General features: G+C 31.7%; 1 protein-coding gene across 3 annotated transcripts; it reads left to right on the top strand.

Annotated features, from left to right (window-relative positions):
- The first annotated feature begins 7,963 nt into the window (after positions 1 to 7,963).
- Positions 7,964 to 15,181, top strand: LOC130809057 (peptidyl-prolyl cis-trans isomerase CYP23). 3 transcript variants are annotated; one of them, XR_009040766.1, is made up of 9 exons: positions 7,964 to 8,287; positions 10,217 to 10,330; positions 10,424 to 10,572; positions 10,846 to 10,918; positions 11,012 to 11,101; positions 13,681 to 13,754; positions 13,878 to 13,960; positions 14,045 to 14,083; positions 14,806 to 15,181. XR_009040766.1 is itself a non-coding variant. In XM_057674672.1 (9 exons), the coding sequence occupies exons 1-8, from the start codon at positions 8,177 to 8,179 to the stop codon at positions 14,063 to 14,065; spliced, it is 681 nt and encodes a 226-aa protein (XP_057530655.1). In that variant the 5' UTR covers positions 7,964 to 8,176; the 3' UTR covers positions 14,066 to 14,083; positions 14,806 to 15,181. The 3 variants fall into 3 exon arrangements, 2 of the variants coding, with proteins under 2 accessions (XP_057530655.1, XP_057530654.1); XM_057674672.1 differs by having other exon boundaries at positions 13,681 to 13,720; XM_057674671.1 differs by having other exon boundaries at positions 13,888 to 13,960.
- The last annotated feature ends 2,656 nt before the right edge of the window (positions 15,182 to 17,837 follow it).

Genomic DNA, 17,837 nt, shown 5'->3' with positions numbered 1-17,837 from the left:
TCAAGTATTCTTCCTTTCTTTCTTTGATTCACTTCTCTATACTTTGCTTTCAGAATCTTTTTTGGTTTTTGTTTACAATCTATGTCAGATTCCTCTTCCTGTTTATCCACTTTTAATTATTATTACGAGTCTTTCTTTGTGTCTCTATGAGATTGCAACTGCCGTATAAAATAATGGGTATAATTAAATTTTGTAGATAAAAAAAACTAAAAAAAAAACGTGGATAAAAATTAAATAAAGTGGTTAGACTGTTATTAAAAAAGAGTCGATAACAAAGTTAGAAGAACAAATAATGAAAAATATTACAATCTCTAAAAACAAGTAGAAGTATTATTATTATTCCCCACTTGGATTATGGTTTCGGGCATGCAATCATTTTTTTCAGGTGATAATTATTTTTATTTAAGAAAAATTTAATTATTTGCTTTACGCCACTTGTCTTTAATGCTTTTGCTTCAAGACTGTACTCTCTGTTGTTGTCATTGGGATTGAGAATGACGACTGACCCGTTTTATATGGGTTGTTTACATGTTTTCTTGTTGATATAAGTTGTTTACCTGTTATTTATGGATTTTTTCGCAAAATAATCCCCACCCCAATAAATTCAAATCCTCTCAAATAGGAAAAACCTTTAAATTGATATTTATTTGATTTTGTATAATTGAATTTGATATTAAAAATAGTTTCACAATGATATAAAAATCAATATGAACATAAGACTTGATTTTAGTTTAACCCGCTAATCCAAAAACAATCTAATGACCCGAATAAATATCTCTAGTTGGCTCATTGATTAGTTTGTTTTCCTTCCACTGTTTTAATAAGAGTAAAATTTTCCAACTTTACCTCTAATAAAAAAATTATTGATATTGATTTGTAAATTATCATTACACTGATAAGATTATTGGTCGTTTTATTTAAAGATATGTTGAGGGTATTAATGGTTTTTTTTTTTGAGAGAAAATGAAAGCTAAGATTCAATAAGCATCAAATCAAAATACAAAGCGTCTCCTAATCAAGGCAGGACTACATTAACCCAAACCTTGTCACAACAACTACTCATAGCCCATTTGCTTAACCAATGGGCAACCCATTACAATCACGATAACAAACAGTTGTCAATAATAGTCTGAGTATGGAAACATCTCCTTGTCTTGCCCTGAAGAGTTTCAATCAAGCATTTGCAATCCCCCTCAAAAAGAACATGACTTCACCCAAGCTCCAAAGAGACCGACATGGCCCAAAAAAGAGCACGAGCCTCGACTTCCTCAGCAGTAGTGCATGCCCAAACCGATCTTGAACCAGCTAGCAAGGCTTTGCTATCATGATTTCTAGCCACAAAACCAATGCCATGCCTCTCCCCTTGGAGGGAAAAACCCCATCAAAATTAACCTTGACCACATCATGAGGAGGCTTAACCCATTGCACCATAGCCCTATCATTACAACCTGGAGAACGATCAAGAGACAATGCATTATGATATTCGACAAGCCAATCCACCGCCCTTCCTACACAAAGAACTGGAGGGACCGAGAACCCCGTCAAAGACCACCTCATTTCTAGCTTTCCACACATGCCAACAAATGATAACAAAACGTTCAACACCTTCTTTACCAATAGAAACCCAAAACCAATCCAAGACATCCCTAAAAGACCCAAAAGAGATCTTAGGAAAGAAATATCAGCAGCCCTCCAAATGTCATGAACCCACGGACAATCTCGACTCAAATGAAGCAAAGACTCTTCCTTCCCACATCTCGGACAGCAAATGAAATCGTGAACACCTTTCTTGCTAAGATTGACACCATGGGGAATAATATCCCAACAAGTGATCCATATTGGGATGGTTCAAGGATGATTAATACAAAGGCTATAAAACTAAGCAAAGGGAAGAGCTCAGCAACATTAAAAGCACATGGAACAGAGGACTCAGAACTCAAAGTGACAACACAGCAGGTCCTGATCAATACTAGCGACCAACAGACCTTGCACTTCCTTCACAGAGCAAACATGGACACCTTAGGAAGCAAGGAAGGTAATAATGGAATCTCTACACTTGGACCTTCCTACCATGGTCCAAGAGACCTTCTTTTAAACATTAGAAGACACCAAGAAGCAGAGCTGAAGGTCGCCCACTCAACAGCAACTACACATCAGGGTTGGGTTGAAACTGATGACCAGCTGACCTTGGTGACCTGTGCTAGAGCAAGCCTAGATTCTTTGGAGGATTCAAACGATAGAAATGGAATCTTTATACTTGGATCTAACTACTATCACTTAAGGTTCTTCTTAACAATCATTGAAAGATCCTTAGACAAGTGGATGAAGGTCACCCACTCAACAGCTGGTGCAAAACAGTACATAATTGATCTTATGACCAGCACACCTTGTGAGACTTGGTTTGAGCGCATCGTTTGACCTACGGGACCACCAAGGGTAGAAATGGAGTCTCTACACTAGGAACTTGCTTCCAAGACTCTTAATGACCATTATCAACCTTTGGAAGAGCACAAGAAAGTGTGTGGAAGGTCACCTGGTCAGCAACTTACTGTCAGAATATCAGAACAGTATTTGTAGTTTGTTTCTTTTGTTTTTAATGTGCACATGTTTTGCACGTGACTTTTAATGACCGTTATAGTTAGTTGTACGTGTCCTTAGCATTGTCTTTGTATTTCCCCGTTCCCCAAGCCTATATATAGATGTCCCTAGCCTTGTAAAAGACAAGTTCAGATTTGAGATTTCAGAATTAAAGTCATTGGAGTATTTCCTTTTTCTCCTTGAATGTGTATGAACATTCAAAGATCTTGAGTAGTGCAAGATCATCATCCTACTATAGCTGAGAGTAGTCCTTGGTTATACTTAGGGAATTGTTGGCCTTGGAGGATTAAACTCCTAGTCTTTCAATTCAAGATTCACCCTACAAACATTGTTCTGTTTGTGTGAATCATATCACTGTTCGTGTGTGTTTTGGGCTTGTTTGGCTATCACATTACGTGGAATTGAAGGCTGGCTTAGATCTTCACATTGCATTGAGGATTTACAACCCAAACACGCATCAACAAGCACGCACACGAAGTCCCGAACTTTAGGAGGAACTTTCAATTTCCATATCTTGTTCCACAATGGATCCGAACCCCTCGAATAAGCAGCAAAATCAATCGATTTTAAAGCAACAGAATAAAAGTCCTTGACATAAAGAACACCATCTTTGCTACAAACCCAACATAACTCATCCGCTTGACCGTTAAAACTAATAGGAATACCCAGGATTTTATTAGCATCGAGGGGAAGAAAAGTGTTCCGCACAAGATCCTCACGCTACTTCCTAGACACCGAATCAATGAAATGATCAAGAATAACATCAAGACTCAGATTATTACAAGGAGAGACAATCCGACCAGAACCACACCCATCTAACCACGCGTCTTGACGAACCCTGATGCTCTTCCCATTCCCCACCTTCTATCGAACACCGCCCAAAAGCACCTTACGAGAGCCCCAAATACTTCTCCACCCATAGTTGGTTAATATGATTTAGTCCAAAATAATATTAGCATAAATATAATCAAATTCACACATCTAGTATAATATTGGTGTATTTGTATGGGTATCTAGTTAGTTTTAGATATCTGCGAATAATTTTGTTACATAGCTACTTGATCATCAAGATGATAATTGAGATCGTCTATTTCATATTGGCATATATATTTTCTATTTAATTATGATAAAATCATTTAGACTTGAGAGAAAAATTGATAATATATATTTTAATTAGAACTAAATTTAATTTCCATTTTGCTAGGGTATTTACTTGGCAACAATTAGCTATGCTCTACTTACGTAGTTGTAAGTCTTAAGTTATACTTTTGGGAAGGTAAAAATTTCCCTTTGTTGTTTTTTGGTGCCTTTGAAGCAACGTATATTGCATTTAACTTGGCTTTCCTTTTTCCCCAAATTTCCCTTTTTGTTTTTATGAAGTTTTATTTGGAAAAAAACAATAATACTATAAATTTAAATTATGTTTTTTGAATAGAAAAAAATTTAGATTTAATATTCTTTTCATCCTTTTAATTAGGGAAATTTGCAAAGAAACACCTTTTAAAACCCCTTTTTTGTAAAGAAACACCTTTTATAATTTTTTTGTAAAAAAACACCTTTTAAGAGACTTTTTTTAAAAAAAAACACCTTAAATCAGTTTCCGGTGACTTTTGTCAACTTTTCGGCGTTGACTATGCCAGTCAACGCCGGAAAGTTGACAAAAGTCACCGGCATCTGATTTAAGGTTTTTTTTTTAAAAAAAGTCTCTTAAAAGGTGTTTTTTTACAAAAAAAATTATAAAAGGTGTTTCTTTACAAAAAAAAATTTTTTTAAAAATTATTATTTTTTTATTTTGTTTTTATTATTATTATTATTATTATTATTATTATTATTATTATTAATATTCTTAATTTTTTTTAATTTTTTTTTAAATTTTTTTTTTATTAATAATAAAAATAAATTTTTTTAAAAAAATTAATATTAATAATAAAAATAAAAATAAAAATAAAAATTTTAAAAATAGTTAAAAAAAATTTTAAAAAAATTAATAATAATAAAAAAATATAAAATATAAAAAAATATAAAATAACAATAATAATAATTAAAAATAATAATAATAATAATAAAATTAAAAATAAATATAAAATTTAAAAAATATTTTTTTTAAAAAAAAGAATAATAATATTTATTATTATTATTATTATTATTATTATAATTCTTTTTTTTAAAAAAAAAAATTTTAATTTTAATTTTATTTTTAATTTTATTATTATTATTATTTTTTTTTTAATTATTATTATTGTTATTTTATATTTTTTTATACTTTTTATTGTTTTTATTATTATTATTTTTTTTTAAATTTTTTTTAACTTTTTTTAAAATTTTTGTTTTTATTAATATTATTTTTTGAAAAAAATTTTTATTTTTATTATTATATAAAAAAAAAAATTTTTTAAAAATTAATAATAATAATAATAATAATAATAATAATAATAATAAAAACAAAAATAAAAAAAATAATAATTTTTTAAAATTTTTTTTATTATTTCAAAAGAAACACTTTTTAAAACCCTTTTTTTTAAAGAAACACCTTTTATAATTTTTTTTTGTAAAAAAACACCTTTTAAGAGACTTTTTTAAAAAAAAACACCTTAAATCAGTTTCCGGTGACTTTTGTCAACTTTCCGGCGTTGACTGGCATAGTCAACGCCGGAAAGTTGACAAAAGTCACCGGAAACTGATTTAAGGTGTTTTTTTAAAAAAAAAAAGTCTCTTAAAAGGTGCTTTTTACAAAAAAAATTATAAAAGGTGTTTCTTTACAAAAAAGTGATTTTAAAAGGTATTTCTTTGCAAATTTTCCTTTTAATTACTAATATTTAGAAAATAATTGAATCGTTGACATCACATGATTTGACAGATGAATAAAGGGTTCCAAATTTTTTTCAACTTGACTTGTTAGAAAGGGTTTTCATAAGTAGCCAACATGTGGAATCATCATTAATGTAAAACTACTAGGGTTGTTCACCATTTTCTTCTTGATAAACCAAAAAGAAAATGACTCATCGGTCATTAACCAACCATAATCCAACACTTTCACCAACAATTCATTTGTGGGCCTTTTTGTTAATTGATCCACTTATTATTATTATTATTATTATTATTATTATTATTGCACACAAAGACATTAGAAGCACAACATATTTTCATAGACTATTAGTGGAATGTAATTTAACCTTGATTTTTAATTTAGTGATGAAATCAAGACTTTAATTTGAGAGGACAAAATTTTATATATTGACATTAAAAAAAAATTTTAGGAGTTAATCAGTGGAAAGTTTTCAAATTGTAAGTAGTTAAACGATTTTGTCATGTTGCTAATTAGCTTGATGAGTATTATATATGTAGGTTTTATTGATTTTTTTTATTGTAAGACGTAGTTGGTCTTTATCTATTGATCACTAATATGTAAATATTTTATCTACTAAATGTAAATAAATAATAGTGTTAATGACCACCAATTAATGACCCTTTATAGCTTCAAGTTTTTGAAAGAATCATAGTAATATTTTATTTTTTTTGTTGTTGTTTTCTTTTATGACTTTTATACCTCATATATTCACTACTTACCTAATTATTTAAATGTAAGGAAAGATTCACAATAATTTATCCCCCTATTATTCATAATTTTATTCTATTTGACTATTTTTATTAGTTTTAGTTGTTTTATTATTTGCATAATACGTAGTTGCTTAAGTTTTTTCAATATATCAATACAAAAATTGCTACTCTCCATTTAACTCCTACTATACTACTTACTATTAGTCTGCAATCAAGTTTGTGTTTTGTTGATTATTGCGCACATATATTACCATAAGATTAAGAGGGTCTATGAACTTTTTTTAATGGATAACAAGGTGAAGGAAAGGATACCGGAAGAAATTGATATTTGTTTTAATTGAAATAAAATCGGATTCTCAATGCATTGTAAATATTGATAAGATAGTTTTATATGATCATCATAACTTTCGTAATTGTTGCATAAACGTCACATGCTTAGATCACCCAAACTAGAAATTAAGAAAGATATGACTCATGACAGCTTCCATCCCATGATTAGACTTCAATGCATCCTACGTACTTAAAGGGTGATTGTTTAGACTTTAGAATCTTAGAGAGACTTGAGGAAAGGAAATGAACAGCATTTATATTACAAGTCATTAACTCTTAATTTGTTTACAAAGAAGAGGAATAGGAAAGGGATTTAAATTTGATTAACGTTTTGTATTAAATGTTGACTCTACCGGTTGTGAATAGTTCATATTAAATTGATATTGTTCGGTTAAAGTCGAGGCTATACATATTTATTTTGAGTAACTTTCTAAAATGCCCCATACTATTTTAGAGTTTAATCACTTAAATGCTGCTTACTTGCTCGTTTTTATTTTTCCCATGTAGAACTTGGAATGGTACACTTAACCAATCCATTCTTCACACCAAGGGTTACATCACTCATGTTCCCTCTAACAACGATATAATATGTCTCCTTACACTGCACAACCCCAATAAGACCTGCTTCTTTGACCATTATGTCAAGAAGACTTTACTTGATTCACCAAGACCAGATTCACCCATAGTGAAGTCACACTGAGAACCCACCCACACAAGTTGTTTAGCAATCTAGTTGCCACGTACAATTTTGCTCCATCATACACATTTTTTTGGTTGCACTTTTGGCTCTAATATCATTTTCGGGCACATTGATTGTGAATGGTACGCATTACGATATTAGTTATATTGTCCAATTTGGATCGAGTCCCTACAAATTTATTTATTTTCGGACACTTTTCTAAAAACTTCATACAAATTTAGACTTAAATCACTTATAAATCTATCACTTTCTTTTTTCTCATATTATACTTAAATTATATACTCATCAGTATCACAAAATTGAGACTTTAGCCCCAAAGTCCTACCTAAAAGTATAATATAAGTGTACTTAAAAACAAGCTCCGAAACTTCTTTTAGCTTAAAAATCTCATGGTAAGACTAATTTTAAAGTCTTATGAATTCATTCTCATTTGCTAAAAATATTAGTGCAATTATTTTTATAAGTACATAACAAACAAGTGATAGAAACGTCTTTTAGCCTATCTCATATTTAGGATATATGTTATTTGATAGGGTGTATAATATGGGTTATAGATAACCTTTGCCACAAGGGAATGAAAATTGTGAGATTTGAGATACGATTTAGGATGAGATTTTAAGAAAAAATGTCTTATATCTTTATTTGATAAAATTTTAAAATGAAATAAAATTTAATTAAAAATAGCTATAAAATTAGCAATTTACTTTTATTAAAAAATAAAACTTGAGTAGTTGAGACTTAAAAGTCCCCTACCCATTCTCTATAAGCAAACATAACACTTTATTTAATTTAAATCTCAAACTCTTAAATCCCATATAACACTTTATTTAATTTAAATCTCAAACTCTTAAATCCCAACTCCATTCCCTCGTTCCAAACACTCCCAGTTGAAAATCACTAAATTTTAGACTTTAAATGGGAGCACAGGGCAATAAAACCTGAAAAATTGGAAGTCTCGTACTCAGAGATTCTTGTTGATTATCAAAAGAGATGGAGAGAGTAAAGACGGTGATAAAGATCGTGACTTTATTTCTGCTCTACCCTCTAACATTAGCCCTTTCCGAAGAACCCCAGCTTGGATCAACGCGTGTAGTCTTCCAGGTTTTCTTATTTATCTCCAATCTCATGAAAATTTTTCATTGTAATTTTACTGATTACCCATAGTGTTATTCACTAATCTGGATTCATTAGTAATGCAGCATTTAAGCATGATTAGCAATTTTTTTCGGCAACTTTTAATAGTTATGTATAATAATGCATTGCTGGTGAAGTTATACTATATGGGTTTTTTAAAATTGTACTCTAATTTTAATTAATTTCAATTTTTGTGGTTACTAATTGATTAGATTATGTTTGATTTTGCACAAAGCCCTCTTCTTTTGGCTTGAAAACCCATTAATTTACCTACATTTATTGAATTTATTTTATTTTTTCCTGATATGTGAAGTTTTTTTTTCTCCCAATGTTAATTTTAATGAATTCATTCGAAATAGAAATATAATGTAAACCAATTGAAATGTAAGCCTCAAAGAGGTTTAAGAATGAAAAACAAATGAAAAATATAATGCAAAAGATGAACAAAAGTGTTTACGAGGTATTCTGAATACCTCCCGCTCAAATATAGTTTATTATAATGAATTCAACAATTACAAGTATAATAAATCTCCTTATCTTGAGAACAAGAGAACAATCTCTCAAGATCACAAATACTAAAGCAAAGTAAGAACACTCTCAAGTTTCTAACAAGGCAATAGCCCTCTCAACAATATGTGTGTTTTTGTGGTGAATGTTACTATGAGTGATGAATCCTATTTATAGGCAAGGTATTAATCATTCTTAGTATTCCCCCATAAATCACCATAAACTCACATGTAACATCCCAATTAACCCTTAATTAACTATGACAATAAACAATAGAATAATGCACCACATTATTGCATAGTCACTACAAATTCTGACCAAAAACAGGATCCAATGTAGTCTGCTGGACTTCCGCTCGACCGAGCCACTACCTCGCTCGGTCGAACGAGCTTCCAGTGAAGCTACTGACTTATCTGGACACCTTGCTCGACCGAGCCAACACCGCTCAACCGGTCGAGCTAGGTTCTACTCGATCGAGCGGCTGGTCGAGCCACTCACAGTCTGCTTCTTTCTTTGTTGCTTTGATCAAGCAACTCTTATCAACCGTTTCAAACCTTAAACCACCCATATCCGACACATCTTTATCGACCCTCTCTAAAGTACAAGACAAAGCATGTTCGATTATATGTTTAAAGTTAACGTCATCATTAAGATTATTGGCACTTGCTTTAACGGAACTAAAACTATCTAAAGGGCAATATACTGAATTTATTTGAATGTATTAGACCTGAATAAACTTAGCATATTAGCCTTTAACTGAATTATCAAAGTCTAGGAATTAGAGTTATATTTTTAGTAGGGGAAACTGGGGCTTAATCCTCCATCCTTGTATGATTTATTGATAACCTTCATTGTTATGCATATGGTTCATTTTCATAATGCCTAGATGTCAAGTTTTCATGGTTCTGTCACTATTTTTTAATAAATGTTGTATGCTTTATGTGTTGGTTTATAGAATATATCAAACTGTTCAAAATTGTATGGTAAAGCACATTGTAAAATATGTATAATGTGTTCCATATTATTTAGAAATACTACTATGTAACACTTTGAGTTGGGTTTTCCTTGTTCTAATGTCAACAATTTTCTTTATGTATTTTGCTTTCCTATGTTATTCGGCCTCTTGATTTTTCCTCCCATGTGTAGGATTACATGGTTAGGAAACGTTATGCTCCAATTTGGTCAGAAGTATGAATTTTTTCATGAATAGTTGAGTCCCGACAATTGTACACATACCCTTTTCGGATGAGTCGAGTCTGAGGAACATAGTTGATTTTTGTTACTGACCAGTTGCCCTTGAGATTTATGTCGTATGTTGCAGATACAGAAGGTATTCATGCCTCTTGTATATCACCTTTTATAGCTCTTATTCTTGTTGTCATGATGCAGACAAATTATGGAGATGTTGAATTTGGTTTCTATCCTAGTGTGGCACCCAAAACAGTTGAACACATTTACAAACTTGTTCGCTTGGGATGTTATAATACCAATCACTTTTTCCGGGTAATTGCTTTGGGTTTTCTGATATGTTTGGCTTTGTTAATAAGTCATTTAAATGTAAAATGTTTAATGATCGAAGATTATCATTTGAAATAGGTTGACAAGGGCTTTGTAGCTCAAGTTGCTGACGTTGTAGGAGGCAGAACAGCTCCAATGAATGATGAACAGAGGGAAGAAGCCAAGAAAACTGTTGTTGGTGAATTTAGTAAGGTCAAACATGTTAGGGGTATCCTTTCAATGGGGAGGTAAAGTTTAACATCCTGGATAACTCCTTTTCCTCGCATGTTATCTTTGACTTTCTTTTAGGTGCTTTGTTAGAGTGTGTTTTATGCTCACTAGCTTTCTAGCTCGCGAGCTGAATTCTTACAAAATTTTATTCAAAAACAGAATTCAAACAGTCTTGTACTTGGCATTTTTGTTCTTTTTTTTTTTTGTTCCATGTTACTGTTGCTATTCCTCTCTCAAAGTAGAAAGATATTTTGTTTTGTTGACATCGTAACTGCTATGTTTAATTACAGGTATGATGATCCAAATAGTGCAGCATCTTCCTTCTCAATACTTCTTGGTGATGCTCCTCATCTTGATGAACAGGCATGATATTTCGTGTATAGGTTTAGAATGTAGTTTTCTTGCAAAATTTTCATATGATTTTGACTAATATTGTATGATGGTAAATGTCTTCAGTATGCAATTTTTGGTAAGGTCACTAAGGGAGATGAGACCTTGACAAAGCTTGAGGAGCTTCCTACCCGAAAAGAGGGCATTTTTGTAATGGTACATTGCTAACTCCCGTACACTTTCTTATTTGTTTAATCAATTCTCTCTTTGTTACCAAACTAAGAATTATGTAATCTCATAGATGGTGCCTAACATTATGCTGAATCATGGCTTGAGCTGTTTATCAGGACAAGGCAATAGCCAGGGCCGTCTCAAAGAAAATGAAGGCCCTGTACAAATAATATAAAATGGGCCCTTCATTCTTTATATATGAAATTTCTATTAACTATCAATTTTTAAAAAATTAGTTATATAAAGAAAATTGTTCATTTTTCGTAAAATATTTATTTTCCATATAAATACAACCTATTTATGATTTAATTTGAAAAATATATAAACTAATAGAGTAGATTTTAAAAGAGTTCAATTCTTAAAATCATCAAATTTAAATAATTAATGTTTGGAAGATATATATAAATATAAAAACTGAATAATTCTTGACGATGGAAACTATTTTTTTAACAATCAAGTTATTAAATCCTTGACTTTAATTGTGTGCTATTATTAGTTACAAATTACTAAATTTATTTAACCGATACTAAATATGTCTTAAAAAGGCTCTACTATACATAGTTGGTATTATAAATTAGTAACAACCCCACTATAAATAAGTAAGTAATTGGTAAAAGAATATTTAGTTAGTAATAAAAGAAAATTAATTTTAAGGATCCACTATCATAAAAAAAAATGGTAACAACCCTACATGGATCATGTATTGATATACGAAGTATATATTATCTTTTAGTCGGAAAAAAAAAGCATATTATATATATATATACACACACACACACACAAATAATTCGTTGAAAAAAAACTAATTGGTATAAATAATTAATTGAAGGCCCTCGGCCCACCCATCCTTCTGGCATCCTTGCACTACCATTAAGCTAAGTTAAGTTTCTTATAATACTATACACCCATATTATACTTGACTTGCAAGTTGGGCCCCAATATCAGGGAAAATAAATCAGGCCTTGTGTTGTTGCACTCTTTGCACAGCCATATCACCGGCCCTGGCAATAGCTAATTAGAGTCAAAAGAAAATTCCTTCATATATTTGAGTATTTAAATGTTTATTTAAAGGGTTTTTTTTGACATTTTTCGATAATGCTAGTATTAGCTTCTAACTTCACACACTTCAACATGTTGAATTTATTGTTGTCTTGAAGGCGTATAGTTTGGTCGCGGCTGTGGTAATGGTCTTGAAATCACTTTTGCAGTTTTCATGGTCAATGCAAATGGTTTCACGACTATCATAATGTTAGCTTCTTGTCTACTTATTGAACCTCTTAAGAGATCTCCACTTTTGAGTGCAACTTTGTCATTCATTTTGCATCTCAAGATCTGTTGCATAGGTTTGTCATTTGGATGATCAAGGTAAAATATCGTCACATAAGGTGTTACCTACTTAGTGACGTGCTGAATCTTTCAAATAAGGTGTTAAATAAGCAAAGGTTTTAAACTAAAACCTTAGACGTGGGTGTAGGTTAAGTATGCAAGGTTTTTGTACCAATAAAAAGAGATTGATTTAAGCTAAGATTGGCATCGTAGAAGTATTTATAGTTGATAGATGTTATGGAATCACACAATGTTTAGCATCCTTTGCATGCAAGAGACAAGGTAGGTTGATGGAGATGCAAAGGAAATCATAAGAGGGCAAAAGAAATGTAAATTATGGTATTCAAGGCAAGTCAAGAACATAAAAGAGTTGCTAATATGATGTATGATTGGTTAGTGAAAGATGTAGGGGTGTGTATAGAATTATCAAGGCAAAAACATGCATGGAAGAGAAATAGTGAATGTCATTAGTGCATATTCACCCTAGGGGGGAGGAAGCACTCAAAAGGAAGCTTTGGAAATTAGATGGTCAAATGGGAGGATATAGTGGCTTCCAGATTCTTTATGGAGGCTTTGGATATGGAATGATGTTTGTGAAGGAATGTTCATCTTGGATTTGGCTTGTAGAAATAGAGGAAATGCAACTTCAAATTCAATTGTCTACTTCTTGATAAGGAGAAGAAATAGGGGAGCTATTGGAAGATCATAATTGGTGAATGTGTAGTGTCTCAAGACTAGCTTTTAGTTCTCAATATTTGTATGCAATCAAATCCACACAAGAATTAAATCTAAGGACAAGATAGAATCCCATGGTGGAAACTACAGGAAGGAATGTTTACGGATTGATGAAGTAAAGGTCATAATAAAGAAGAAAGAATACTACTTAGCTCTATGAATAAATATATAGGAATAAGGAGAGAATTTTCAAATACAAGGACGTTGAAACCTTTTGGGTCTATGCAGCATACCTATGCTATGGACCCTGATCTATGTCCCGGGTTTACCAATGCTCCAACACACCTATCAGTACTCAGTACTCGGTACTTAGTACCAATGAGAATTCGCATGCTCCTGAGTTTTTGTTGTTTGGGCATTGGCCAGGAGAGCTTGTTTTAGGTTCTACCTGGTCCCCTAGTGTTAAAGAATGATTATCCTTGTAATTAATCATTTCTTATATGTCCGTAAACAGGACTTTTGTATTCTAATCTTGCTTTTATCCTTGGTTTTCTTTGTCCCAGCCCGTGAAGCGGATCACCATCCTTTCTTCTTACTACTATGGTGAGGATTTATTTGAAATCCTCCTTGCCGTCATGTATTTCCTTCCCTTTTATCCTTTTTCCTTTCCTTGTCTTTTCTGTAAAGTGAAACGAAAATTTTCTTTACTCGTCATAGTGCATAACTTCATATTTATCATATATGATGCTTTTTCTGCTAGAGGTAAACAGCAAAACATGTGAAGCGGAGAGATCAATTTTAAAAAGACGTCTTGCTTCTGCTTCTGTTGAAATTGAAAGATGGGTAAGCAGAAAGAACGCCTTATATAATCCTGTCTTACTTCATTTTTGTTGTTATGATTGCTTACTATCTTTATTTTATTGGCAGAGAATGAAGTGCTTCCCCTGACTCTGTTGACAATACGAGGTCAGTGATATTCTTTACCATGTCTTTCATAATATATGTGATGAGCATTAAAAATATGAGGTCCGTCTGAGTTAGATAACATATGTGATCAAATGCGTCTAAAACTATATTAGCTATTATTTGATTTATTTTCTATGCTCCACTCGCAATGTCTTGTAACAGTTTCTCTTCCTCAATACCAACTAATTCCCAACTTGAATATTTAGTGTAAGGATTCATCTATGGATCATTCTCAAGCAAAGGGACTATTTGGCCGCACTCTCCTTTATGGGTATGAGTCAGTGTCACACGATTTGCTAATCTCTTCGCGAATGCGATTTAAAATAAGCGAATTATGGCCGGTTTTGGGCTATTCTTGGGAAAATTTGAGCGAATTGCGAATTAGAGAAGCTAATCAGCTAGCGAATTATGTTACACTGGTATGAGTTGCCGTCTTCATTACCTCCCCAGACCTTAATCATAGTTCCTATGAGTGGGATACACTGGGTATGATGATGATGATTCTGCTAGAGTATTTGCTCTCTAAACAACAAATTTAAACTGATTTTTTTCTCAGTTTTTAAATTGTTCAAATTGTCCTGTTTTGTTTATTATGCAACAAAAAAAACATCATTACCTAGTTACTGAATCTTTGAGTGCTTGTCAAAATTGTGATATAAAATATCAGTGACCCAGCTGAACTAATAGCCTTTTTATTTTTTGGTGTTTCACTTCTGCTACAGAATCATGGATTTTCAATGATTGGTTTGATTATAAGAAATCACAGAGAGTTTTGCTTGCTTTCCCTCAATATTGGATTACTCTGGGCAACTACAGAGATGAATAGGCTGTGCGGATGACCTTCATTTATTCTGTTGTAGGAGTTGCAAAAATTTGTAGTTCTTTGGTTCCAAATGTTATGGACCATAGTAAAATGTCAAGATCACAATTGGAATTGACTTATTTGTAATTTCAAAGGAAGCATCTCGTACGTTTGTCAACCTCTTTGTAATTGAAATGTTTCTTACATCTGTCCAATGCTCTTGCTTCTTACAACTTGTGGAAAGAAAAATGAATCCTGATTGTGGATTTTGAATTGGTTGCATTTTACATTGGAAATATTTACATCTTTACTCCCTTTGTTCTGTTTTATTTGATACACTGTAGAAGGAGCCCTTGTGGAGAGTCAGAGAGACACAGAGAAAAGGGCTCATGTGACGAGGAGAGGGATAGAGATAACTCATCAATACAATTTTGCTAAAAAAAAGTTGTCTAACAGATTAAACATGCATTAAATTTCAGCACAAATACATTCTAAACTATCGTTATTTCTCACCCGGTTATTGGAATTGGGCATATAATATATCATTGGAAAGATCTTGAAGTCTAGGTTTTAATACTGCAAACATTGCAATTGTATGATTTTCCTATCAAAAGTTATAGCCAACATAGTGAACATGTATCATATTTCAACACAAGCATTGCTTTTTAAATTAACAATCGTTATTAATGCTTACCGAATCATTTTGGTGATTATTGTCATTTGCCATAGTATTTCGATATTGAATTTTAGTTCAGAGAGTTTTTTTTTTGGGAAATTAGAAAGATAAAGTTATAAAATTTCATTAAGGGCAATATTGAAATTTTAATATATAAAAGGTGGCGACATAATGAAAAAGGTGGCGAAGTATAGTAATGCCAACAATTTCCTTCTCTTTAAAACTTCCTTGTCTCTTATCCTTTCCATCACTCTTTTTAATCGTCCAAAATTATTTAGATTAAAACCGCAAATCAAACCAGATCAAAACGAATAATAAATATAGTTTGGTGATTTTTGAAATTTGGTTTGGATCAGGTTTAGAAATTTAAAAACCGAAAAAATTAGATTTGACTTAGGTTTAGAAATTCAAAAATCGAAAAACCGGATTAATAAATGGAAATAATTGATAGTTATATAAATAGGCCCAAATACCCAAACGCAAATTTTGACCCTAGCTCTTCTTCATTCCAACGAAGAACAAAAATCAACTCTCATCCCTAATCCTGGCCCCACAACCAGGGATGGGCATGGGTCAGATTTGGATGGGATTCAGCTAGACTCAGATCTATACCCTAATTTTTTATTGGACCTAGATTCGTAGGGTTTGAAAAATTTGAACCCGGATCCAGACCCTTAAGGTCTGGCGGGTCTAGGGTTTGGATCCGGATCCAGAACAATTCTTTTTTCTTAAAATTTTTTAAAATTATATTATGATTTATGAAGTAAAATTTCGACAATTCGTATAAAATTATTTAAACATTTTCGACTAACGAGGATTTTCTAATACTTTATACTAATTGAGCGAAAGTTCTTATAATGAAATATTTATCAAGTCTTTAATTTTTAAAGTATAGCTACGACGACCACATTTTAAATTATACGAACCGAAAAAGTTCAAAATCATGTAATGTTCAGAATTATACTAAAATTTCAAATCAAATAATAAAACACATGATAGCTAATATATAATATTTATAAAAAAAAAAAAAAAAAGATGTAAATAGGTCAATGGGTCGAATCTGAGTCTCAAACGTGTACACCCGGACCCTAAGATCATGGACCCAGACTTTAAAATTAGGGTCGAGTCGGATTTAGACCCTTATGATCTAAGATCTGTACCCATCCCTAATCACAATGGCACAACCCCTTCTTCCTCTTCCAATCTCTTCATCTTCATCTTTAACCTTTAGTCATTCTACACCTCAAGATTAGTTTATTGATTTATAATTGTTATTTTGTTTTTTTTTTCTTTTTTGTTCGGTTAAAGTAAAATATTTTGTCGATTGTTTCTTTGTTATATTTTTATTTTTGTTCTGATTTAGTAATTAGGGCTGAATAAAGTGTGGTCAAAATCGTAAACCGAATCAGATCAAACCGTAATTATGTACTTGATTTGGTCTTTTTTTTTAATTACGGTTTCTAGTCTAGTCTAGATTTTAAAATTTTGAGACCAAATAGACCAAAAACCGTGATATTTTCCGATCTCATATAAATTGTAAACCTGAGACTTTAAAACCGTACTAACAATGGGCGTAGACTGGTAGACCCAATTATAAAATAAACTTATTAGCCCAAGAAATGAAAATGAAAAGTTGAACCGCAAGTTTTGTATGAGATCGTCTCACTGTTAGATGAGCCCATATAAGCAGTCTAGTTGATGTTTTTTTTAAAAACTTATTAAGTAAGTTAAAAACAATTTTTTTGTTCAGTTTTTTCAAAGTAAATATTGAGTCGGTCTATGTTAAGCTTGTGAGACGGTCTTATACAAAATCAGACCCTCTCTTAAGAGACCGTCTATAGTATAGACGTCTCTTAAGAGCCCAGCCCACATCTCTCTTTTAAATTCTTTTTTTTTTTTAAAAAATGTTGCTTTCTTCATAAAAAATTGCTGCTTTCTTCCCACGCGTGTGTATTATATTCGGGAATATGAAAAGACTAATCATTAACCGCCTCTTCCCCACGTTAACTTATCCCTTGAAAATGAAGAAATCAATTTTTCATACTCCAATGGAAGATTTAGTGCTTAAATTCGATTGTGGTTTTTTTTTAAATAAAGCTTTATCAATGATGGAAAACAGTGATGTTTAACAAGACAACACTATATACTTTTTGGGGAAGGTAATAAAAATTATTGTGATTTTTCTGATTTTTTTTTAACTAAGGTTCATCAATGGTGGAAAACAATGATGTTGAAGAAGACATGTATGGCTAATTTTTGGAGAATTGTAATAAAAG

The sequence above is a fragment of the Amaranthus tricolor genome, chromosome 3 (genome assembly GCF_026212465.1).
Source record: "Amaranthus tricolor cultivar Red isolate AtriRed21 chromosome 3, ASM2621246v1, whole genome shotgun sequence".
Lineage (NCBI taxonomy): Eukaryota > Viridiplantae > Streptophyta > Magnoliopsida > Caryophyllales > Amaranthaceae > Amaranthus > Amaranthus tricolor.
Note: the sequence above shows the minus strand (reverse complement) of the source record. Positions and strands in the feature narration are given on the sequence as shown.

What these genes read in the sequence shown, in the direction of transcription:
- LOC130809057 (XM_057674671.1), top strand. Translation starts at nt 8,177, where the DNA reads ATGGAGAGAGTAAAGACGGTGATAAAGATCGTGACTTTATTTCTGCTC. An exon ending in CTCCTCATCTTGATGAACAG is followed by an intron (nt 10,919 to 11,011) that starts GCATGATATTTC and finishes AAATGTCTTCAG; the next exon opens with TATGCAATTTTTGGTAAGGT. An exon ending in GAAATCCTCCTTGCCGTCAT is followed by an intron (nt 13,755 to 13,887) that starts GTATTTCCTTCC and finishes AGAGGTAAACAG; the next exon opens with CAAAACATGTGAAGCGGAGA.